At 33.7% G+C, this 26,460-nt stretch overlaps 2 protein-coding genes and 1 pseudogene across 5 annotated transcripts; all 3 read left to right on the top strand.

The window, feature by feature from the left end:
• LOC110012694 lies at positions 435–3,469 on the top strand (annotated as a pseudogene).
• Positions 13,005–19,499, top strand: LOC105171662. Of its 4 annotated transcripts, none has more exons than XM_020697489.1 (8): positions 13,005–13,122; positions 13,888–13,972; positions 14,063–14,350; positions 15,014–15,083; positions 15,695–15,954; positions 16,922–17,035; positions 17,505–17,556; positions 18,749–19,499. In XM_020697489.1, exons 3-8 carry the CDS (start codon positions 14,255–14,257, stop codon positions 19,294–19,296), a joined length of 1,140 nt encoding a protein of 379 aa, XP_020553148.1. In that variant the 5' UTR covers positions 13,005–13,122; positions 13,888–13,972; positions 14,063–14,254; the 3' UTR covers positions 19,297–19,499. The 4 variants fall into 4 exon arrangements, with proteins under 4 accessions (XP_020553148.1, XP_011091157.1, XP_020553149.1 ...); XM_011092855.2 differs by having other exon boundaries at positions 13,006–13,122; positions 14,222–14,350; XM_020697490.1 differs by lacking the exon at positions 13,005–13,122 and having other exon boundaries at positions 13,795–13,972; positions 14,222–14,350; positions 18,848–19,499.
• Positions 20,253–25,078, top strand: LOC105171663 (cellulose synthase-like protein G3). Its single transcript, XM_011092857.2, has 8 exons — positions 20,253–20,955; positions 22,081–22,167; positions 22,342–22,473; positions 22,688–22,900; positions 23,011–23,110; positions 23,212–23,390; positions 23,678–24,025; positions 24,466–25,078. The coding sequence occupies exons 1-8, from the start codon at positions 20,302–20,304 to the stop codon at positions 24,928–24,930; spliced, it is 2,178 nt and encodes a 725-aa protein (XP_011091159.1). The 5' UTR covers positions 20,253–20,301; the 3' UTR covers positions 24,931–25,078.

The raw sequence follows: 26,460 nt of genomic DNA on the forward strand, positions 1-26,460 counted from the left end.
CACGAGTGCTAATAACTGTACAACGTGTTTCTCATTTTCAGCGACCTATGGTAATAAAAATATTTAGAGATTCACACTATCAAATTTTATTGCAATGTTTCAACTTAAGAATTATTCTATTTAATATATACATGTTGTACATAATAATTATATTATTTATTTTATTTTTTTAAAGAAATTAATAACGTATCATATTTATTTGCAATAAAAAATACCATAAGATTTAAAATAAAAATCTAATCCCAATTTATTGAAATTTGTTTTCTTTTTCATTTTTTGGGACAATATCCAATGTCCTTTGCAGCATTGTTGAAAGCTTGGTTTTTTCAGTCAAATTCTCCTCATTGAAACTGGCTGGAGGACATGATGTTGAACCAGGCTGGGTCTGCTATTGGGTTGATTTGCAGAGGAATTGTTCCTAAATCTTCATGTAAATTGACTACTTTTCTCTGAATTATGGCCCATTTCGTTTTCCATGCTTAACTTTTGGCAATGTCAGTGAGTGTAATCGATGCTTTTCCGCCGAACCCAGATTGGATTTTGGTTATATTCGTGAGCTTGATGATGCTATTGCTCTGTTTCATGAAATGGTGGGAATGAGACCGCGGCCTTCTGTTGTTGATTTCACCAAGTTGTTGGGTGCTGTTGTGAAGATGAAAGCGTTACTCTGTTGCCGTCTCTTTGTTCGAGAAAATGCTTGACTGGGATGTTCCTATAAATGACTATACCTTGAATTTTGTGATTGATTGCCCTTGCCTTTTGAATCGAGTCGGTCTTGGGTTCGCAATATTAGGCAGCTTCTTCAAAAGTGGCTATGAACCTTAATGCCATCACCTTCACCATTCTCATCAAAGGGCTTTTCTTAGAGCATAAGGTCGCTGAGGCAGAAAAATTGTTCAAGAAGTTGAGAGAGAAAATATGTGAACCTAATGAAATTATGAAAAGCTGGAGAGACTCTCACCACCCTGGATTTGCTCGGTGTATTGGAGAAAAGCAGCTGGAAACCCAATGTCAAAGCATATACCACAATAATTTATAGTCTTTGCAAGGATAGAATGGTTGCTGATGCTCTCCAGATCTTCTCCAAATTGACCGAGAAGGGCATTTCACCCAATTTTCCAACGCATAGTTCAATGATTCAGGGGTTATGCAGTTGCAGTAGATAGAAAGAGGTGAAGGACTTACTGAACGAGATGGCAGCTCAAAAGATCTCTCCTGATGTGTTTACTTTCAGCATTTCGATAGATGCATATTGTCAGGAAGAAATGGTGGAAGAGGCTGAGGAAGTTCTGAAAATTATGATGCAAGCAGACGCTCGTCCGATATTTTCACTTACTTAGCCCTGATAGATGGATATTGTTTGCAAGGACAATGAAAGCCAGAAAAGTACTTGATTCTGCAGTGGATTCAGGCCTTAAGCCAAACATTATCTTCTATAATGGATATTGCAAAAACGGCAACGTAGGTGAAGCTTGGCGTCTTTTTCTTGAAATTCCTTCTAAAGGATTAGAGTACACAACAATTACTTACACAACCATGTTACTGGGATCATTTCCTTAGGTTAGATGCGCCAATGGTTTAAAGCTTTTTGAAGAAATACAAGCGCATCAAGTTTCTCCTGATTTACAGACTTACAATATCTTGTTGGATGGCTGGTGCAGGACTCAGCATATCGCTGAGGTATTTTCATTTCTACAGATGATGGAAGATAAAGGAATCACCACTAACATAGTAACATGTGCTATCCCCATCGATGGATTGTGCAAGGATGGAAAACTTGACATAGAAAGAAATATTTTCAGTGAACTTCCTCCAAAAGGCTTGCAGCCCAATGTTACAAAATACACCATCCTTATTGGTGCACTTTGTCGAGAAGGGCTGAGAGAGGAGGCTAATTTGCTAATGAAAATGAAAAATAGTGGCTGCGCACCTAATAGTGTGACCTACAATGTTTTGTCCAAGGTTTCCTCAGAAGGAATGAGTTTCATGAGGCAATCCCACTCTTGGAAGAAATGAACAGAAGGGGATTCTCACCCGATTCAGCTACCTTTTCCATGTTACTTGATCATCTGGAAGGAGGAGGTGAAGATTGTATCTTCTCAATAAGATTAAGAAGTTTATGCTAAAGAATAAATGATCGGTTTCTGGCTATCACAAGGCTTAAATTGCATACTATTCCTCTGCTACAAAATGTGAAAAGGATGCATTGGAGGAAAGTTTAATCATAAGGAACAATTGGACAAGTTTCTGATGAGTGTAGACTCTTAGCCATTTTTCTATTACTCACAACACTTCAGCCCGATGAAATATTTCCGAAATTAATTAAAAGACTTTGTCGGTCTTCTCAATCTTGGTGGATCACTGATTCACTGTAACTGTGAAGTCAAAGAACAAGATATATTACTACATCAGTGAGAACAAGATTCATCCGCAGCAGCCGTCATCGGCAGTGAGAACAAGTGAAGGCCACCTTAGTTGAAGATGGGAGTTTTCCAAACTAGTGATTTTCTTTGTGACAGGAGCCGAGTTTGAGTTAATGGCAACGGAATCATGACTCAGGGCCCAACATCGAATGAGGTATGAAAAGGAGAAAAAAGGTTAGAATTTCTGAAAATTTTAGCATTTGTCCAGTTTTATCTGTTTGTTATGAGATAATGGTTTTCATGTTGCACTATGTGCTCATATCATGTGTTTTCATATCCTTCAGCATGGGGACTAATGAGCTGCATCTTTTTTATACCGTACACACATTTCAAGTTTCAACAAATTTAATTCCACGTTTCTAGCTTGAGTATACACAGTTTTTTATGTTCACAAGTCCTGCAATTGCAACTCATTTGTTGCAACTAGTGTAGCACAGCTTCATTTGATGAGGATTGCACTTGAAAAACATGTAGAGTGGCACTAATTGTAGTACTACTTCCCCGTTTATGACAAGGGTTGCTCTTGAAACACATGTACACTTGGACTACTTCCTCCCCGTCCGAGAGTCACGGCCCCCATTTGGCAAGACAGTTTTGTATGAAATTAATAATCAAGATTTTAGATATATTTGTACTTTTATCCTTCACAGAATTGGTGAGAATTAGAGATTGTTTAGCTAAATTTATTTTGTAAAATATTTTTAGGTAGAGTTTATAAAAAAATAAGCTTTTGAGTTTTTAAGTAAGATAAGATCATAGAAATTATAAAATCTTAGTAATGATATTCTTGTAGCTAATAACGAACTCTTATTTTATTAGTAATTAACTAAATACAATAATTATTTCAATATTTAAGTTTACAAAAAAATTAGGGTTGATGACACGTATATCCCCTCTGAAAATGCAAAATTATAGTTTCCCCCAAATAAATTTTGAAATTACACTTACTCCTCCTCCGAAAATTCACTATTTATACTTGACCATCTTCTGTTAAGATTTGGACGAAAAATACTGACGTTAGCAAAAAAAATTGTATAAATTTTCTATTTTTCCCATCATTTAATGTGTCAATGTAATAATTTTATACTTATGAGAAAAAACCAATGATGTTAACCTCACTTCATATATATATATTATATTTATCCCTTTATAAGTACAAAAAAATTATATATGAAAATGTTAAATAATTGACAAAATTAAAAATTTATGTATTTTTCTTTGCTTTCATTAGCATTTTCCGTCCAAACTTTAACGGAAGGGGTCAAGCGTAAATTGAGAATTTTCAGAGGGAGTGTAAGAGTAGTTACAAAAAATTTTTGAGAAAAAGTGTAATTTAGCATTTTCAAAGGGTTTAAGTGTAATTAATTCAAAAAATTAACATGACATCAGACATTCTCACACTTTGAATATGCAGAACTTACTATTATGAGGAATTTTGACATTTTGTACCCAGATTTTTCCACCTCACCTACTTCTGTTCCAAATTATAAACTCATTCAACTAGCCCCCCACCTGTTATTTTCCACTTTTCTCTCTTCTGCTTTTCTTATACTGTATGCACTTTGTTCAACTTCCAATTAGTCAAAGATGATAAACCCATTGTTAATTTAATTCCCTTTTCAACCTTTCTTTCTTTTATGAACTAATATATTGCTTCCCTATTCAAAAATCCGTGTCTTTGAATTGGAACAACTCAAACATTAAACTACTTAGGATCAAGATTTATCCTATGTCCCGGTCAGAACTAACCAAGACCGCAACAACTTATTAGGCCAAGTCAAAATCCAAAAAATAAAAAAGAAAAACAAGACTTTCCATTTCTTGAACTGTCTATAAATACTTTCCACCTCATACTTTGCTTTGCATATCTTTTCTTCTTCTTCAAGTCCTAAGAGCTGAAAGAGAAGTTCATGCACTCATTAAACCTCCCTCCGAACATGGCATCGTCTAGGTTTATGATTTTTCTTATTTTCAACATTTTGCTCGTTATGTCGATGACTCCAAATCAGGTTGATGCGATGAGACTTTTGGGTATGGAGAAATGGTTGAAGGAACAAGCCCTATTGCTCGAGTCTCTTCCACGAGGTCCAGTGCCACCATCAGGCAGTTCTCCATGCACGTACATCCCAGAGCAGGGCGGTGGCTCTTGCCCGTTGAACGAACGACACTTTGCTGGCCGGAGATCTGCCCATGCACCACCGGCTGATATAGGTTTTGTGGTGGCGAAGGGCCAAGAGAAGGACAAAGATTCAACTTCTTGAGCATTTGTTTTGGTGTATAAGTTAGGAGATACAAGATTTGAAATTATCACACTTTTTTCTTCTACCATTTTTCATTTGTTTATTCTTTTTTTTTTTTTTTCTCCTTTGTGGCCTCTTGATTGGAGCAACCATTAAAGTTTGGTTGTTAATCATGGGGTGGTGTAATTCAGTTGTAATAAAAATATTGATACACCTTCTCATTTTCGTTTTACTTCTCAAACTTACATCCTTAATTAATACATACATATACATAAATATGTATAGTTTTCGTTATTGCTAGCTAGTAATTATCACTATACTTACTCACGACCAAGAAAAACAGAAAAAGCCACCAAATTGTCGGTACATCACCAAAGGATATTAATATTTGTAAGAATTCCATACAAAACATATGCATCAGAATTTTCAAACTTTGCAATGTAATTATTGACTTTTTTACGTGATTACTCATTGAAATAAATGATATATGGACTTAGAACATTTCAAACTTAATATGGTCTACATATGTTTTTCTCATGGCAATAAGATTGACATTTGAAATTGGTATGTAATATTATTATTATTGCAGTAGTTTTTTGACATTGTTGAGGAGCAAAGGTTGCATTGCATGCCAAGAACGTGGGTGTTTGAATTGAAGCATTCGTAGTGGAGAACGGGTCAAGACCGATATGGATTCAAATATTCAAGTCTCTTCACTTTCTCTGCTCTTTTTATTCTTTTTTTTTTTTTCTCAATTAATTGTCTTTCAGTCAACGATTCAACTTAAAATCAAAATATCTTATACGTTATAGATCGATAGTCACGATCGGACTCCCTGTATTTAAATTTGATCCTCAATCTATTCTTTTGGAAATTATAAGGTTTATACTCGGTTACTAATTAATAAATTGATTATATATATAACAGTACAAGAAATAAATGATTGTGAAAAATTATTCCGTAAAATAAAGACCCATCAAGCATTAAAATTTATAGTCAGCAATCTTAGCTTAGTGTTTGAAGTTAGAAATGTAAGGTGAGTCGAGCTAGCTTCTGAAGTCGGTGAACTAATAGAGACTCAATTCAAACTTGAGATGTTTGAAATCGAGCTTTATGAAAATAGAGTGTAAGTGTTTGATTTAACATTTCTTTTATGAAAAAATTATGAGATATTTATTGTCCGATTTCATTGTTATAATTCTTTCACGAAAAATCGTGAAAAAATAAACACAATTCTTGTAAATTTTAGTTCAGATCAAGAAAGAAAAAATGATCAATTCTATAACAAATATAGTCACATTTATTATGTAATTTGTTCGGTCCGAACAAATTGGATTTAATTAAATAAAATATGATCAATTAATATTAAACAATTATTAACAATTTTTTTTTTCCACTTCCCTAAAATGTCAAGAGTTGATGGGCTGTGTATGCGATTTCCTTGTTGCTTCCAAAGTGCCAACATGATCACCAATTTTTGTACGTAATTGATGATGAATTATTAAATAGATAAAAATTAATAACCACATGATATTGCATGATTAGTCATTATGCATTCAAATTTGTAAATTGGCCAAACTTTCCTAAGTTGAGTAAACGGAACCACAACCCAAATTTTGCATTTTATAAGAATATCATGAATTTGAATATGTTTAAATTAATTGTTAATAAATTGGTTATTAGTTTTTGCAGTAAAAGAAAATCATCGCCACATAGTTATTTATTTAATATCAGGACTGATAATTGCAAATAATAATTCTTAAATTTAATAAGAGAATTTATAATTTTAGTCCTGTAACTATAAGAAGGTGGCAATTTTATCTTTAATGTGCCAATTTTTTAAATTGAACTTCAATAGGACTAAAATTATTAGCCAACATAATTATGGGATCAAAATTACAATTTTTCAAAATCATATATTATCTTTGGTTGTAATAAAGATTTAGTTTATTTCAGCCTTCAAATGCTAGGATGAATTTGATGTTTGAACAAATTAAATAAATGTATACTATAAATGAAAAATTAGAAATTAATAAATTTATATTCCTAATAATCAACTGAAATTCCTATTACATGATTTCATGCATCTTTCTACAACCACTAAATCCTGAAAGAATTGCTTCCAGGCTTGTATAATATGTACAAAATGTAGTAAGAAATAAAGTCATAAAAATAGTAAAAAAAAATAATATAAAAGAATTACTAGTAAAAAATGATCATCTGCAGCTAGCCATGAATAAATCAAGAACTACTTCATTTCTGTTTAGTGGCCACCCCAAACGACGCCGTTGAATGCGGATACACGGTGGAGCCACCGGGATGTGGCAGTGCATGGCCACCGGCAAAGTGCATTTCCTTGATGGGACAGCCGGGGCCGCCGCTGCCGGGGATGTTGGTGCAGCCTGAGGGGCCGGAGGGAGGAACAGGACCCTTTTCAAGTGAATGAATGAAAATGCCCTTTTCTTTTAAGGCTTCCTCTTCATCATGCAACAATCTGCTACATTGGACACATGATGAAGAGATACTAAGTAGTAAGATTAGGACAAGGGTCATGTATAGGTGCCTCATGATTTTTGTAGTAAAGTTTGGGTTTGTGAGTAGTTTTGGTAGGGTTCATGTGTGTGTTTATATAGAAGAGGGGTGGTTGGAATTTTGTAATTTTTAATGTGTTACTGGTTTTGACTATTGCCCAAATTAAGACAATTCTTGGGCATATTTTGATCAAATTAGATAAGTATTAGTTGAAAGATAGGGTTTGAATTTGAGTCCCATGTTTTTGTAGGTTATTTGATGGGTTTGGATGGTGCCTTGCATTTTCCTTTTTAGACTACAATTCTTCTTTCTCTTCTTCTTTCAATTTCTTCTTTTCTTTTTTTTTTTTTGGAATCAAAAAAAGATAAAAAAATACAGTATGAGCGACAATCTTGTTGTCTCAACCAACACAAAGTGTAATTTACGAAAATTGATAGTGGGCTATTAGATTTTCTGGTACATGAACGAGCAATCGATTCGACCGGCCAGTCCGAACAGTTTCAAAAACTATGCTCGAGAGTTAAATAGGTTAGAGTACTCAAATATAGTTGTCGTTATAATTACAATTGTGATTCATGTCATGAAAGAGATGAAAGAGAGAGAGGTAGACTTGATTTTCTCTGTAATTCAAGTGTACTAAATGACTTCAGTTCCCATTGTCCTATGTTTGTTTATATTTTTGTGTTCAGTTTTTATTTTCAATTTTGTACAGTTGTTTATATGAAATTGAAAATATATTTAAATTAATTCATGAGATTGTGTTTTATATTAATCTATGCTGTCATATTAATATATTTTCAATGAAAATATGTACAAATAAATATTTTCACTATAATTTCTATTTCAGAAATTAAAATATGAAAATAAAAACATCAACTTTATGAAGAAAATGTATAAATTAATATCCTCAGACAAACAAACTCAACTAAATTAAATATAGATACGAATATAAATTAAAAATCGAATAAGTCCGTTCAACTCCATTTATTTACACTCATAGTCTTTATAGTTGACTTGGTTGCTTAACAACCCTCTCAAGTGGAGTTGTTTCATCGTAATACTCGAACATTATTTAATAACAAATAAATACATAAATAAATATCAGTTCATTTCTTGTGCATCTCAGTTGGAGTAGTGGGCCAAATGTGAAAAATGCAAGCAATTCTATATTATAAATGAGTAAATTATTTTTTATAAAAAAATATTAATTTATCTTTAAATAATGAGGTAAATTGCTTCATTTTAAAAAATATAAGAAGAAAGTTACTATTATTTTTCTACAGTGGGATAATTAGCTCATTTGCAATATCACAAAAAAGGTAAATTGCATTAAATCCTAAGCCAAATTATACTTGTTAGGCTCACAGGATATGAGTTTAATATTTTTAGCTCTTTATTTTATAAAATAGTATTAAAAATTAAAAAAACTCGACATATTTTTAGAAATTTCGTAATACATGAAATTAAAAGGATTGAAATGCTATGCTATGTGATGAGGGTAATTTATTTAAGGACCAAAATGCCCCTATTTATTAAAGCAGTTTACTACTAATGGCAGGATCCGTGTGTGACCCGACCCGAATCCATAGAACCCGCCAACCTTGCTAGCTGTTGGATCACCTGAGGTCAGATCACCCAAATGATGCCACGTGGCACTCAACCATGCGGTATCGTACGACTATAAATACTAGCATTTATGAATATTTGGAAAAGTGCATTTATTACATTTTCTTGATCTTGTTTGTTCTCTCTTGATCGCGTTCCACCTCTCTTTTCCTAACTTAAGTATTGGAGGGCCTTAGATGGGGGCTACCCGACAAGCCTAATATTCGCTCTGTTCTCAGGATCTACTTGTAGGAAGCTCAAGAAGGGATTCAGAGACCCGACCCAGAGTACAAGGTCCGACGACCCAATCCCAAAATTTGAGCGACCTGCATCACTATGGGACTATAATCGTATGTTTTGCATGGAGTAGTGCGATTTTTCTTTCTTAGGAAGAATCTTGGTACCCACGCTTTCTTCCGTAATTTCACATGTTTGAACTTTGAATTCTTTTTTTTTCATTCTCTTTTGTCAAACTCAAAGCAGACATATAGACTAAGGTGAAAATTCCAATTTTCTCACCATTGATTTCGTCGTGGAAAATTTCTGGTTCAAAGTAGGATTTTTTATTTTTTTTTATCAAATTCAAACCAAATCTAATTTTAGGATAAATATATTATATTTATCATATAATTTATGTATAATTTTTTTATTAAAAAAAAAACCTTTTCTGGTAATACAAAAGCACATTGGTTTTCTTTGCTTTTTAAGTAGCTAAGTGGCAGGCCGTTTCTTCGTATATATAATACATAATTTTTTTATTTTTAAAATGTGTTATAAATAAAATTAAGATATACAAAGCAATACATCATATTTTTAAAAAATAAAATAAAATAAAATAAAAAAATTAACTTAATGATATTATCGACACAACAAAAAAATTGATAAAATGGTGTTATAAACTGCCGCTTATGAGTGAAAATAATCTTTATGTTTTATCTATATTAATATTGAAATGTCCAAACCGGTATTCCACGGTTTTCTAAGTGTGAGTCTCCACTCTTCGACCTTTATATTAATTAAAACAATTTAGACTACAATTAATTTAATGTGATCAAATTTAATTCAAAATAATATTCATATCTTATAGAAAATAAATATATATTTATTTTATGGGATTTAATTAAATTTACGATCCCCGACTGTGAGGTTTCAATTTTATCATTGGAACAAAATTATGTTGACGTTGTGAAAACGAGGTTGTGTGCATAAATGTTTTCCACATGCTTTGACCTGTCAATTCAGACATGAATTGTGAAGCACGCAAATGTGTCATCATCTACAAATACTCTACTGCTCGTTTGCTGAAAAATTCCAGTAGAGACAGCTTGACGGGCAAGCTTTTTCGGACCAAGACTTCAAACTATTTGATGTTATCTTTTGTGAGTCTTCATGCCACCATGTCTTAAATACACATGTAAACCATATAATTAAAGGACATTAACAATATGTGCGTAAATCTTTATAATATATTGTAGATAAATGGATTTTGCACCCAATTAAATTATGATAAATATCAAATAACATATTAATTGTCAATTTTCTATTTATATGTTGGAATTTATTAAATTAATTTCAAGTATAATAGTCAATCTAATTGATATTTTAATATATATTTTATCATCAAATTGATGGCCGGCAAGTGTCAAAATAAAGTATTTCGGCCAATCAAATGATGCTTCGCAGTCAAAGATTCCAACCAATCAGACTGCGCCATGTGGAGCAATTGCATGTAAGCTCCAATCAAATTAAAACAAGATCCTCAAATTATCAGTTATAAATATTTAAATATCCTCTCAACAAGATCCAAGTGGCGAATTCACTTTCAAATTATTAAATTTCAAGTCAAGACTATATCGTTTAATTTGGAATTACAGGCGGGAGTCCTCGAATTAACGTTATAGAAATTCAAATTCAACTGCAAAGGAGATCTACGTAGAGATTACCCTTTGAATTTGTCAAATTTGTCACAGATATATTTTGAAGAAAAGAATCAAGGGATTGAATAGATTGTATCCATTTTAACATTTTAATCTATATATTTTTATTTGTGTTTTGATTTTTCAAACACAATAAAATTAGCAATCACATATATACAAATATTTTTTTATTTGAATAAGATTTGGTTAAATCAAATTAATCAATTACAGGATGATTAATATACTTGTGATATACACTAATTAGGCAGTTCTGGAATTATGATGCTTATCGACTACAAAATTTTAGACCTAGGTAAGATGATGGCCCTGATGTCTTTGAATTTTATATAAATTAAGAAGTTTCAAAATATGACGGTGATCAGCTACAAAATTTTAAATTTAGGTAAGATGATAACCGACCGACTTCTTAACTGTACTAGAATCAGGTAATTTCGCAGTATGATGATTATCAACTACAAAATTCTAGATCTAAGTAAGATGAAGGCGAATCGATCTTTTTGAACTGTATAAGAATGAGACAGTTAGTATGATGGTTCTCAACTACAAAATTCTAGACTTAGGTCATATGATGATCGATCGATCTCTTTGAACTGTATAAAAACGAGGCATCTCTGTAATATAATGATTATCAACTACAAAGTTGTAAATCTAGATAAAATAATGGCAACTGACCTTTTTAACCATATATGAATGAGGCCGTTCCGTAATATAATGGTTACCAACTGTAGAATTCTAAATCTATAAAAGTTGATGGTCGAAAAGTCATTTAAAAACATAACTTGCTTTTTGTTTTTCAATTACATTCACCAAACACTCATAACAGTTGTGCGTGTTTCTATTTTTGGAGAACGCTATAATTAAAAAAGATTTAAAAATTATAGAAAAATAAATAGTATTTGTAAAAAAAAGTAAAAAAATAGATAAATATTAAATTAAGAGTATTTGAAATCAAAAATCACTTTTGAGAAAAGATTTACTGACCAATGGCCAATTTATTTCTATGCATTAGAAAACCAATATGGGCGGACATCAGTATTCTTAATCCAAATTCTAACAAAATGAGATCACGTTTAAATAATATTATTTAGAGGGGATGCAATTATAATATTTAATTTTTTTAGTAAAAAATGTAATTTTGCATTTTTAGAGGCAGACTCAAGATGCGCAGTGGACCAAACTGAGTTAGCTCGGCCCAGGATTGAATGAACTAATAAAATATGGGTTAGGTTGGCTTAGGTCCACTTGGAATTGGCGTGGTCTTGGGCCGATACCAGGTATTAAAATCTAGAATCAGCCCGGTCCAGTGATCCAGGACCGCCTGGTCCTGATCCGAGCTTGCTGGGCTATTTTTTTCTATATTAATAATACATGACATATAAGTTCATTTTATTCTCCCTAACTAGCTATTCTAGTAGCTTTTTTATACTTTTGAAATTCTAAAAATTATTATCATTATTTTTCTATTTCTAAATTTTTAGTACTTTAAATTGATTAATACTTTTTGTTTATTTTTTTTTCAAATTATAAATCCTTTTCGAATTTATTATCATCTAATTTCATTATATAATCTTAACTATTATTTTTTTCTATTTATGATTTTTTGTGTCATTTAATTTATTATTTATTTTATTTCATAATACTACCATAAATTTAAATAATTGTTCAAATGAAAACATCTATTTCATAAAGAAATAAAAATAAAATAGACATATTCGGGTCTGATTTGGGCCTGGTCTGGTCCAGGTCGGGGCCTCAATCGGACCGGTTCATTGGTTGGGCCTAAGTTTATAAATGGACCAAATGGGGCCCATTTAAAGGCCTTGGACCACCACTAGACTGGTCATGAACAATAGTAGATTGGTTCTAGGCTAGTTTTCTGAGCTGGTCCGCGCCAATCTTGAGTTGTCCCAGCCCATTGTGCACCTTGAAGGCTTAAAGTAGGGGTGTTAAAAAAACGGTTAAACTGGCCGAACCGAACGCAATTGAATTTTTTATTCGGGTTGAAAACAGAACAAAAAAATTCGATTCGATTTTCATTTTTTTTAATCTGTTATTCGATTCGATTTATTGGTCACCATTTGGTGATCGGACCGACCAAAATAACCAATTTTTTAATATTACATTAAATAAAATATATTATTATATATTATATATTATATTATATTTAAATATTAATATTATATTACACCATATATATTATCTTATTATAAAATAAAGATAGATAGACTGATAGTTAGAGAAACAAAAGAAAGAAGAAACGCAGAGTTACAGAACACAAAAAAAAGAGAGAACTGAGAAGAGAAAAGAAAACGGCAATGCGCGCGACAGACCTCCTGTACGCTCCAGCCGGCGGCAGCAACTCTCTCCACCAGTCTTCTTCATCATGTAGGTACTTTGCTCTCTTACAAAGAAAAGAAAATAAAAAAAATTTGACTTACAAATTTTGCTTTGAAGGTGTTTCATGAGCCTAATAGAAATTTTGTCTTTTTTTTTTGTTTGATTCATTAGTTGTGTGCTTGAACTTGTATTAAAGTGATTTTATATTATCAAATTTTCAAGTATTGAGGTTGAAGTGCCGAAAAATCAAACTTTTTCGATTTTAACCGAATCGAAATCGAACTATTTCGATTCGATTTTCGGTTCTTAAAATCCTCTAATCGATAAAAAATTCGATTCAGTTCGGTTCGATGAACGAAAATACACAGGCCTACCTTAAAGGCATGCCAAGTGCGATTAATCTATTAAAATATAAATTATAACAAAAAAAATGATAAATATGAAATAGAATTTTTTATTATATTAGCAGTCGTGGTACGTTGTATTTAAGTTAATATAATAAATAATATTTCACATTTTAAAATATAAAAACCAACAAATCGTAATATTTAAAAAGAAAAGAAATAAAATCAACTTAGGATATTATTCATATAATTAAAAAAATTAGTAGAATATTATAAAAATAATGTTAATTTAAATCAAAAAATAATTACAATTAATTTTTAAAAATTATCTAATCGAAAGTATAATCTGAGGCATACAAAATTTTGCAACAATCAAAAGTCGATTACAAATTAATTGTCGAATCAAACATACATTTCATCTTCTTCTCCTTTTTGTTCATCCATGTTTTCCGTCTGTTCGTATCCATAGCAAAAAGTGTTCTTGCCCCAATACGGTGGAGCAGAGTGGCGGATGCGAAGCCCACCGGCGTACTCATGTTTTGAAGGGAATTCAGGTTTGTTATATCAGTTTCACTTAAATTGGAAGAACTGGAAAAGGGGATGAAGTTGTGTTAAGAATTATTCAACAAAATAAGGATTTTCAGGTTCTGAAACGGCAGAATAGAAAAGCTTCGCAACCATATGTCGCTGTGCTCTGTTCTCTTCTCTCTCTCTCTCTCTCTCTCTCTCTCTCTCTCTGTAGCAGTACAAGTAATTCATGGTGCATGTGTTTGAGATTGAGATGTGGTTTTGGTTGGATGTAGTCACAGGGATATAGATTTCTGGCTTAATTTGTAATGGAGAATGTTATTGAGCTGTACTTTAAAGTTGGAGAACTGGCTGAAGCAAGGTCTTTCCAGAGTGGCTATCGCGGTGCGTGGTTTCGATGCAAGGTAATGTAGTATGTGAATTCCATATTGTTTTCGGAAAGTATTATATTTTTTTGTCCCTTGGCTATGTTCTGGTAGTGTTCTCTTGTTCAACGTGGTATGCAAACAGGGAGGAAAAGACTAATTAGCTAAGATTTGTTGCTCAATTGTTAAAATGGTTTACGTTGGTAGGACTGCATTCTTATTGTTTTGACTTTCTGTTGACGTAATACAACTTTTGTGGGAATTCAGAAATTGTACCGTGGCGTGTATGCATCCATTAATCGCAAACACCCCTGATTTATTATTGCATATTTTCATAGACGGGACACCGTGCTTCAGTATGAAGTCGTTATCAGCTCCAAGTAACAGTTGCAGAAGTTTTGCGTTATTAATTATTTAGCAGGACTGGTAAAACTTTTTACCAGTATGATGTTTATTGTTACATAGAATGCTGTGGACATATTGTCTGGAAAATGAACTCCACCTTTCTGAGATTAAAAAGAAACCCGGTTGCATTTGATTTTGAAATACATTTATGCGTATCTTATTTTCATCTTTCTGTTCCTGCATAAAGCCAGTTATCTGCCTAGAATTACAGGTGCTTTGTCTGAGCAGTGTGCTCTATCTGCAAAGCTGCATAACTGTTTTTTGATTTTTACATATGTATCTATTTTTGTCAATCAGATTAGAGACATTACCAAGAGAAAAGGACATATTGGGCATGTCTTAGAATATTACGATTTCCCTGATGAAAGTAAGTCTTGCAGTTTGCTTAAGTTGATATATTTTGTCTTTGGTTTCAGATTTGTGATATGCTGTTGTAAATTTTTGCTCCTAATTGTTTTACATTAGTTTGTATGTACATGTAGTTACTAATGGCTTGTGGGGGACCAGGTTATGTTGAGAGTTAATTATACACTATAATATTTGTTCTTTTTTTCAAAATTTATTAAGATTTAAATCTGAAGTATGTTTTGCAATTAAAACAGTGAGACACAATCATGCAATACAGAATTTACTCTACCTCTTATTAGCTTTACAATAGCCATCTCAATGAAATACAGTGGATGGAGATTATAAGTTTATTGTATTTCACTTCTAGTTGCTGGGTGTTGGATTATGTAAATGGACGAAAGCAAGAGTAAAACATTGCTCTCTTTCATTTTTCATATCTTTTATTGGCCTTGCTCTACGAGTCCAGATGTAGAGATGATCAAAATTGTTCATAATTAGGAATTTGGCTGTAGAAACAACTGATAACAGATCTGGTAATAGAGGAGCTGCAATGTTCTAAATTCAAAGATGTGATTCATTTGGAGGTGTAGAAAAACACTTCTTTCAATTTCCATTTGTTGCTTTCTGCAGAATTGAAATGGACGAAGCTATATCAGCAGGTGCCTCCTCATCATGTGGGGAAGGGAAAAGAGAAACATAGAGAACTGATGCTAAGGCCATGCTACCCACCTATTTATAACAAAAAGCAAATGCCTCAAGTCAGTGAGATTTCAGAAGTGGCAGTAATTGTTGATGATTCCTGGAAAGTGGGGGATTTGGTGGACTGGTGGACTACTGATTGTTATTGGTCTGGAAGAATAACAAAGTTATTGGGTGATGACAAGGCCGAGGTAATAACTCTAGGTGGCTAAATGTAAAACTTGAGTCGATATCTACTCCCAAAAAAGGAGAATGATGAAAACTTCAACTGGATGCTTAAAGATTATAGTTACTCCCTGTCAGCTGTTTCTTTAAACTTTCTCAGTTACTGGGCTTGATGTCTTAGGAAGGATGGCTTCATTGCACCACCTTAAAATGGGAACGCATTCTCATATTGATTCTGGGAGTGCTCCAATCAATTTTAATTGATAATACAATTGAGAAAACAATGTCAAATACTTAAATTTTAGTTTAAACTATTTGGTAAGTTTACTAAAATTTGCATTCTAGAGGTTACGTTATAAACCAATGTGAGGCAGATGAAGAATTGCCAAAGGCTGCTCAGCACTAACCTAAAATGCAACTGGCATAATGTATTCATGTTGGAAGGTGCTTTGGTCTTTGACATGTATTCTAATGTGCGTGGCAAATTATGCATTATCCATAAAAGTTTTCTGTTTTTGTGCACCTTCATGATTCTTCTAAATTTGATACCATGACCGAAACTCGGTGATCATTATAGAAAATGATTTAGGTAACTTTATTATATCCAAAGACATGAGCATTTCTGTTTTAATTATCAAAAAGCGAATGGGATAGAGATGCATCACTTATCAAGAGAGGGTGGAAATTGTTACATCATACTACCTTCTTTCTGTTGGGAAAACTTATTGACTGAAACCAATCCTCATTGTACAAAGTTTGTCACAAGCTATAACTGCCTTAGCTTTGCAGAGCTGCAGCACATTTTACGCGATACAAGTCTTTAAGTTGAAGTTTTTTCTCCCAGTTTTGTGATTGTATGAGAGCATTTTAAACTATGAACATAGTAAGATGTTGTTGATAGGTTTTAATAAGATTTGCAACTCTGGTGTGGCTATGCTATAGCTGGGCACCTAATAATTAACACATGTTTTTGTTGGGTGGTTGTTGTTTTAGATTGAGCTGCACCCACCGCCTCTTGGCGAAGGTTCATCTTATGAAGTTCATGTCAAGGATATACGCCCATCTTTAGATTGGTCTCCGCAATGTGGTTGGTCGGTGCCTAATCAGGTCTGTTATCTTTCTCTAATTTGCATAGTGCTAAATATGCCTGTTTCTTTCCCACGATAGAGAATTTTCTATCCTGACTCTTCTATTATAGAATACACATAAATATCAAATTATGTAGAATTTGCAGTATGTGATACGTGTTGGTCCACATACTGCATTACATTTCCTGTGTGACCTATACGTAATTGAGTATTGGGATCCATTATGCTGGTAATTTCATCTAAAGGCCATTCTGACCCAACACAGTGCTAACTAAGGAAAAGGGTTGGCCTGTCTCACCAGGACGAGAAGATCAGGTTACCATTAGCTCTACAAAAAGCAATTCTTTCCATCCTATTTGATCCAAAACACTTCCAGATTATTTGAGTCTGTTAAGCTACATGCATGTGTGACCTGATGTTTGATTTTGACTTTGTTGATGCCGTTTTCATATATGGAATATTTATATCTGCATTATGATGCGTTGTAGGAAGGTGACACTGGTGGTGCCTGCGCTCAGCTTATTAAACCTGTAAATCAAGGTATGATCAACTACAACCTGGAACCTAGTTTAAGTGAATTTGTTGTCTCATCAAATCTGATTAGACTGCCAAATGAAGGCACAAGTGTAAAGTATTCTGCATAGCTCTGACCTGAGATTCCTCCTTCCAAGTTCCATCTGGTACCACATTGTGCTATTCCTTCTGGTACCAGATCATTTTACGAAACAAACCTATGCCTACAGAATGACAAGTCATCCTCTAAAATTTGGCTTTTGTGTGATGATCTTTTTTATTGTCAGGGAAATACTTATAGTTTCTTGTTTCTGGATGTCAGCTTTGGATTTATTATTTTGGTGAATTTTAGGCATAAGAACAGAACACTCCTAGCTGGAATTCAGGGGACCTTTGGCTTGAAAGACAAACTTAGATGGTATTTTATAAATCCTTGTTCTGAATTAAGTGTGAACTGTGTGATTAATCTATCTGAGTTTGGTTAATGGTTTTTGGAACAAATCCAGATTTGTGTACACCAGTGTAGATTGATTGAGGCAGAAGGGGGGCCAGATATAATCCTAATCAGTAATTTCTACTATACCAAAAAGTTTTGCTATTTAATGTTTTTAGAAGTTACACAATAGAATTACTTTTTAAAAATAAGTTTTTGTTGTTAAGACTATAGAGTAAATGACTTGACATTTCCTTCTCACCTTAAATTTAACTAGTTTATAGTTCAACTTAGCTGAACTAGTATTCATGACATCTCGTTTACCAAGGTTCTTGTTTAATTCAAACAGTATAGGTTAGATCAGATCTGGTTGTCTCATGTTCCACAGGTTCCTTCCCAAACCCTTGATAGAGCTTAGTGAAGCTCAGATGTGTATCAGAAAATTTTAGTTTGATGTTTGAATCATGGCTGAGCTTGGCATAGTTAAAATCTTTGGCAATTTTAGCTTGGCCATTTTCTTCTAGGGGTTACTTTTTAGGTAAATTTGCCTGGTGAACATCTGAACTTCTCATTCACATTGTACCCCCAGAAGCAAAGGGTTGATACAGTGAACATTTGAAACTTGCAAGTAACTACAAGTTGAACGTCTGATTTAAAATGTGGTTACATTGGCTTGAAACCACAGAGTGCTGTTGCAGGTTACTTCTTCCTTACTTGGATCCTTGCTATTTTCAGTCTGTTTTTCGCTTTCAATCAATAAATAATGCTGATATTTGAGTGTTGCAGTTATTGGCATGCTTCAAGTTATGGATACCAATAGTGAAGGTCAGGTAACTGAGGCTGGTGTTAGGACAGCTGATTTATCGGTTGGATTGTGTTCTCCAGTTTCCTCCAACTCCGGAACTGTTTCAGATGAAGTGAAGAGCACAGGAACAACAGAGAGGCAGATACGGTCTTTTGGAACAAGAGTCTCTGAGCAAGTGAAGGACATACAAGAAAAAGGTGTGAGCCTGGGATGTGGGGATACTCGCACAAGGATTACAAGTTTAACAGATTGTGCTTCTGGGCGGACTTCAGCTGAACCTGCGGTTGAAGTTGCTGAGAAGGACCTCAATTCCAGTACTCCCCTGAAGAAGTACGGAGCCAATGGACAAGTCACTCTCCATTCCATGCGTTCCGACACATTTGAAGCAGCAATTTTGGACCTCGAAGACTATTTACACAAGGTTAAAAGGCTCAAGGCGATTTTGCATTATGGAGTTTCATCCTCTGATGCTCCCAGGCCTCAATGGGAATTTGTTGAACCCCATGCTGCCTCAGAAATACCAAACTGAATGCCTCATATGTGTAATTACTCCTCCTTTAGCTTTTAAGCTGAGCAAATTAAAGAAACTGCTTTGAGGCTGCTTGAAATTTTTGTTGTCTGCCATGCAGCATTAGTTCGCATCTAGTGAGTGATTAAAAAGCTTGGCTTTCTGGAGATCATTGAGTAATCTTCAAGTTTCTGAAGTAGAAGCAAGGAAAAAAATAACTTCTACGCTTATGCATTGTGAATCTCATTTCTTCTTCTTTTGCATGAATGATTCTGCACTTGGTTACAAAATTGATCTTTAGACTAAATGCATTATTTTTTTAATTAATTATAGACCTTAGTTACAAATTCGATATCGGAGAGAGCCAAGATTATATATTTCCCCGCCCAAAATATAACCAAGTTAGTTGTACTAAAACATTCTATAAATGGTGCTAATGAAGTCTAATTTAATTGACAAATCTATACCCTCATGATCAAGAGGTGGATATTTGTTTTTTTTTTTTTAATAATAGTTCTTGATTTAATTACCATTATTAATTTATTATATATATTTGATATTAACAATTAATATTTAATAATCAGAATTCATAATACAATTTTAATCGATTCACTTAAAAAAACAATTCACTTAAAAAAAAAATTAATTCCGTAAATGGTTAGACATCCATGTGAAATTATCAATTCTCATTTCAAGTTTCAATTAATTAGACAGGTGATGAGTGGTGTATATTAATTAGTAGTAATGGCACACACACATACACCTAGATGTGTGTGTATATAAGTAGCTAGAAATGCTATATTTTGTCATTTTTGAAGGTATATATTTGGCCAACCTTGTAATCAACATTATTTAATTTCAACAATTAATGCCCAATCAAATTCAGACCAAAGTATTAATAATAATTCGACATCTGAATCCTAAAATGTTCTCTAATTTGTTCTCTACCATCCAAATCAACTCTATTTAAACATCAACTAATCCAATTTTCATTAACTATTCCAACAGACATCAAAGTACTCAAAAATGGCAGCCATTTCTCTCCACTCGAGCTACAGTGTACTCAGCTCAAGAACATCAAGAATAGCGCCAACCACCCCGTCTCTCAACACATGCACTGTCCAGCAGCCGCGCGCCGCCCTCGGCCGCCTCCACATGCTCCTCCACTTCTTCGCCGTGTCGGCCTTGCTCTACTACAGAATCTCAAACCTCATTCACGGCAGCGTGCCGCTTCTGTCCTGGGGTCTGATCACTCTCTCCGAGCTGGTTTTCGCCTTCATATGGACTCTGGCGCAGGCTTTCCGGTGGAGGCCAGTGGTGCGCACTGTGGCGCCGGAGAATCTACCCGGAGACGAGAAGTTACCAGCACTCGACGTGTTTATATGCACGGCGGACCCGAAGAAGGAGCCGGTGGTGGAGGTGATGAACACGGTGTTGTCGGCCATGGCATTGGACTATCCGACGGAGAAGCTGGCGGTGTACTTGTCGGATGATGGCGGCGCCGCCGTGACGTTGTATGCGATGAAGGAGGCTTGTGCGTTTGCTAGGTCTTGGTTGCCGTTCTGCAGGAAATATGGGGTGAAGAGTAGGTGCCCTGAGGCATTCTTCTCGTCTTTTTGTGATGATGAGAGGGAGGTTTTGGAGACTGATGAATTCAAGGCGGAGGAAGAAAAAATCCAGGTCATTTTCATTATTTTTCAAATATATATAAATTACTATAATTTAATCACTTGAAAGTTGGATTTTATTATATAGTATAGAAATTAAATGATAATGGATTTAGTTAAAACATATTTAATCAGATGAGGCAAAATTATAATTTTTGTCGCGTAGGACAAAAATTTAACATATTTAGTCATTTGTTTTATGATATTTTTAAGATGGTTTTAAAATTAGGAAAACTCTACATATTTAGTCATCTATTTTTTGAGATTTTCAAAATTGAGAAAACTCGGCATATTCTCAAAATGGTTTGAAAATTAGAAAAACTCAGTGATTTAATCAGCTGCTTTATGGGATTTTTAAAATTGAAAAACTCGACATATTTAATCATTTACTTTATGGAATTTATGGAACTAAATGTGTCGAGTTTTTTTAATTTTGAAATTATTTCTAAAAATTTCATAAAAAATATAGAATTTAATATATCGAGTTTTTTTAATTTTGTAACTATTCTCTAACGCTAAAAGTGTAATCTCGTCATCAAATGATGATAATAATGGAACTTTAATTGCACGTATTTGCTGAGAATATGTAGTTTTATTTGTGTTGGATTTTATGATCGATAAATAAAAAAAATATTTTAAATTAACATTTGGGACGAATTTTCCAAGGCAATCAATCAGACTTCTATCTTGTAATTAGCCAAACGTATGTATCACAAACAAACACTAACTTCTGAAAAACAGAATTAACTAACGATGTTGGTATACTAATTACCATAAAGAAAACTTTTACATTCTTTGTAATAAAATTGTGAGCAAAGAGGTAGCGGGGAATCCCATGTTGCTGTCAATACATAGCGTATAAGTAGGGAAATTCAAATTCTCATCGGATTTGACCCTAAATTTAAATTAAATTAATTATATAGTAAGTACAATATACTTATCATGTGATCGATGTAAAGTTTAAAAAAATTGATCAATTACATTATAAGTATGTCACATTTGCTTAATAATTGGTCTAATTCGACCAAATTTGATTTGGACTAGAATTTCCTACAGTAATTATCATAACTATGTTTGTGTCGGGCAACATCACAGTAATATTTGATGTGATTACATATATATTTACGTCAATTTGCAGTCAAATTATGAACTTTTCAAGAGAAATGTGGAGAAGGCAGCTGAGGTTGAAGATTCCATCGACGACGACCGCCCTGCTCGTGTTGAGGTTAGTATTTTTAATTTCTTTATTAAATTTTTAGGAGATTATTAGCTCGATTTTAGTATTTTATTACAGAATTTTTATGACGGGGCACAAATATATATGTCAATCACATTTTCGTATAATATAAACGTGCGACGTCAGAACATGGAATTTCATGTATGCATGTCCTTGTTGCAGGTTATATATGATAACAAGAAGACTGAAGGAGCAATGGATGATCACTCTAAGCTGCCACTTCTTGTTTATATGTCCCGCGAGAAAAGGCCATCTCGCCCTCATCGCTTCAAGGCCGGGGCCCTCAATGCCCTCGTACGTACTACTTTTTAAGTCGGATTTATTTATACTGAACTGCTATTTTATATTTATATTTGAAGTAATATTATATATACGATGGAACTCGTTACTCAAAACGGAGGGTCAGATCGATAACTTTCCTTCTTGCACGTCATCTTTTCCGACAAGACTAGTTAATGGTATGAGGATTATGTCGCATCAATGATAAAGCAATAAAATTGTATTGCAGCTCCGAGTTTCGGGGATAATGAGCAATGCTCCTTACACGCTAGTGTTGGACTGCGACATGTATTGCAATGATCCCACCTCAGCTAAGCAGGCAATGTGCTTTCATCTCGACCCCAAGTTCTCAGATTCCCTCTCATTTGCACAGTTCCCTCAGATCTTCTACAACGTTAGTAAAAACGACATATACGACGGTCAGGCACGATCCGCTTATAAGGTACACTTAATGTCATGAGCTTATAGTCGCAGAGTTTCAGCTTCGCCAACGAAATTTAGTTATCTGTTGCCAAAAAATTGAGATTTATGAATTCTTGAATTTATTGGCAGACTAAGTACCAGGGCATGGATGGGATAAAGGGCACTGTTTGTGCGGGTACTGGCTACTTTTTGAAGAAAAAGGCTTTGTATTGCAGTCCCAATCAAGAAGGTATATTTACAACTTTCCTCTTATATATGTTGTTTGGGAAGATTACTATATCTAGAGAAAAACAACATAGTATTAACAAATTCGTTCTGGGATTTGGACAGATGAATTCCTGGAGGAGCCAGAAAAGAACTTTGGCTTCTCTACCCAGTTGATTGATTCACTACAAGCACTTAATGGGAAGAATGTGAGAGAAAGGGAAAATATGTCTGATGCGACTATAGAAGAAGCCAAGAAACTGGCATCTTGCACCTATGAACAAAACACCCGATGGGGGAAAGAAGTAAGTTCTAACAAATTCCACAAAAATATTTGTCATGTCCCGGGCCCGCGTGCTCGTTGGACGTGAGAAAATTGTCTTAAAACCCATTCAAGACAACTCAATTTCAAAAAATTAGATTAGTAACCCCTCTAGGTGTATTTATCCATTACATGATGTAATTTATAATGCAAACCATGAAGGCAGGGAGTGTAATATAATTTTTTAAAAATAATCTTTTTTCATAATTAGATCATAATAATGTTTCTTGTGCTATATACTAATCAAGAATGGGACATATTGTTCGACAGATTGGTTATTCATACGATTGTTTGTTAGAGAGCACGTTCACCGGCTATCTCCTGCACTGCAAGGGATGGACCTCCGTCTATCTATACCCGGAGAGGCCGTGTTTCCTCGGCTGCACCACTATTGACATGAAAGACGCGCTTATCCAACTCATGAAATGGGCGTCGGGCTTGGTACAAGCCGGCCTCTCGAAATTCAGCCCTCTCACTTATGGGATGTCGAAGATGTCTGCTCTTCAAAGCATGTGCTACGGATACTTCATGTTCACGCACTTATACTCCATTGCCTGCTTGCTATATGGCATCGTTCCTCAACTCTGCTTCCTTTACGGGCTTCCCTTGTATCCTAAGGTAAATTTTTGGACTACGTCGTTTTCCATGGCCTAAAAATTGATAAAGTGAACTCCTTATAACCGTTCCTTAACATTCATAGCACATTATTTTCACATAAAATTGTTCATGGCCCAGTTTCAAAATGTATTCCGTGAGTGTCTTTAGAGACAGATCTGGCGTTCAACAGGCTCACGGGCCTGGGACGTGCCAGAATTTGAATGACATCCCTTTTTGTAAACAGTACACATGACCCTAAATATATTATGTTTCATCAATTTTAACTAATATTTTTTTCTTTAAAAAAAAATCTTGGGGTTTCATATTACATTTGATTAGATTTTATTTTTTAATTTTGTAATATTTTACATATGTCCTAATTATATATCTTTTCTGGGTGACTGTTTTCGCATTGATTTTGCACACATTTGACAAACTCTCGTACTGATGGTCTCTTCCAGGTTACAAATCCCTGGTTTGCAGCATTTGCAGCTGTATTTCTCTCCTCCCTCAGCCAACATCTATACGAAGTCGTCTCCAGCGGTGGATCAATGAGGACAATGTGGAACGAGCAGCGAATCTGGATGATAAAATCAGTGACGGCCTGCCTGTTCGGGTGCTTTGATGTCCTAATGAAGTACGTAGGAATGGCTAAAGCAAATTTCAGGCTGACTAACAAAGCGATCGATCAAGAAAAGCTGGACAAGTACGAGAAGGGAAAGTTCGATTTCCAGGGAGCCAAGATGTTCATGATACCTTTGACAATGCTGGTTTTGCTCAACTTGGGCTGTTTTATTGGCGGCATGAAAGGGCTGATCAGCAGAGGGGATGTTAAAGAGATGTTCGGACAGGGTTTTCTGTCGTCGTATGTTCTTGTTCTCAGCCTTCCTATTCTGGAAGGGCTGATACCCAAAATTGGCAAGTGATGAAAGTTTTAGTGTTTGATCATTAGCTTTAATTGTTCTTGTTGTCTTGTGATTGAAGGTTTGTTGTTGAGGGATGTGTGTGTATAATGGAGGTGTGGTTCCTAATTTTACTATTTCAATGAAACAATGAGATAGTTTAATTTGTGTATATGGGTGCAAGTTGCTGTATTTGCATACTCAATTAAAACTAGATATGCTATTCTAAGTAGAACTTGTTTCAATCAAGCATACTACATTGCAAGAAAATGAATATGATTTAAAAAATTAGGGTTAATTATAGTTAAATTCCCTCTATAAATTTTAAATTACACTTTTTATTTTTAAATTATACTTACACTCTTTTAAAAAATTCTCGATTTAGATATGACATTTTTCCATTAGAGTTTGGACAGAAAATGCGGACATAAACAAAAAAATACATAAATTTTTAATTTTGCCCCTCATTGAACATTTTAATATATATTTTTGTATTTATATATAAATTAAGGTTTACACCATTACACTGTTTCCTTCATAAGTACAAAATATCAGTATTTGTTGTTCAAATTCTAAAAATTATGACTGATTAATATACAGTAAATCAAATTATATATTGATTTAAGTCTAGGAACAAAATCAATATTACTAATTATCTTAGTTATAATCCAAAGCATTTATCATTATTCTTTAGGGCAAAAGCATGTTTGCATTTGCTGAGAGTAAAAACTCTTGTAATAACTAAAAAAAAGGTCCATTGTCATGTCGACTGTTCTTCTTTTAGAAATAAAAGAATAAGTTAAATTGTTTTTTATTCCCATAAAAAGGGATTTTTTTTTTTAATCTCACGATTTATGCAATCTTTTTTGTGTCCCAATTTTTTAAAAAAAGTTGTCAAGTTAATCTCAAACCCCATTTGCCTCTATTTTTAAGGGCAAAACAAAGATGTAAAGGAGATTGTTTGGACTTTTTGGAGGCAAAATTTTGCGAGGAAAATAGCCAATCTCTATAAAAGAAGGTGTTCCTTTTTGCCTTCCTTCTCTTCAGTCACTGTCCACTATGCAATTTTTCTAACATACTGTGCTTTAGGAATATGCAAAAACGTATCTTAATGTTGTACTTTCAAAGTAATAGCAAATTCATATTCATTAAAAAAAAAAAAGAGAGTATATTTAACTATTTTATATTGTTTGTAATAAACGAAAATAGTAAAAACATTAAAAAAAATGACTAAGTTAGAAACAAGCAAAGGCGAAATACAAATATAATATCTTAACATAATGTCAAGACAAAGAAAAAATATTTTCAGGATCACAACACAATAATCAATACAAAAAGCACAAGGAACCGTACTTACAGCACAAATAAAAAAAAATAATCTATTTTTACAGCAAAAATCGAGAACAAATATAAAAAAAAATCAATAAAAACCAAATCCAAGCCCTAAAATTTCCACACATTAACTTACAAACAAGTACAAAAAAAATCAAAGCTTTAAACCAAAAAAATTCAACCAAACTCTAGCTAGGGTTGCCAAAATTGATTAGATGACTA

This window comes from Sesamum indicum, linkage group LG10, assembly GCF_000512975.1.
Source record: "Sesamum indicum cultivar Zhongzhi No. 13 linkage group LG10, S_indicum_v1.0, whole genome shotgun sequence".
NCBI classification, from domain to species: Eukaryota; Viridiplantae; Streptophyta; class Magnoliopsida; order Lamiales; family Pedaliaceae; genus Sesamum; species Sesamum indicum.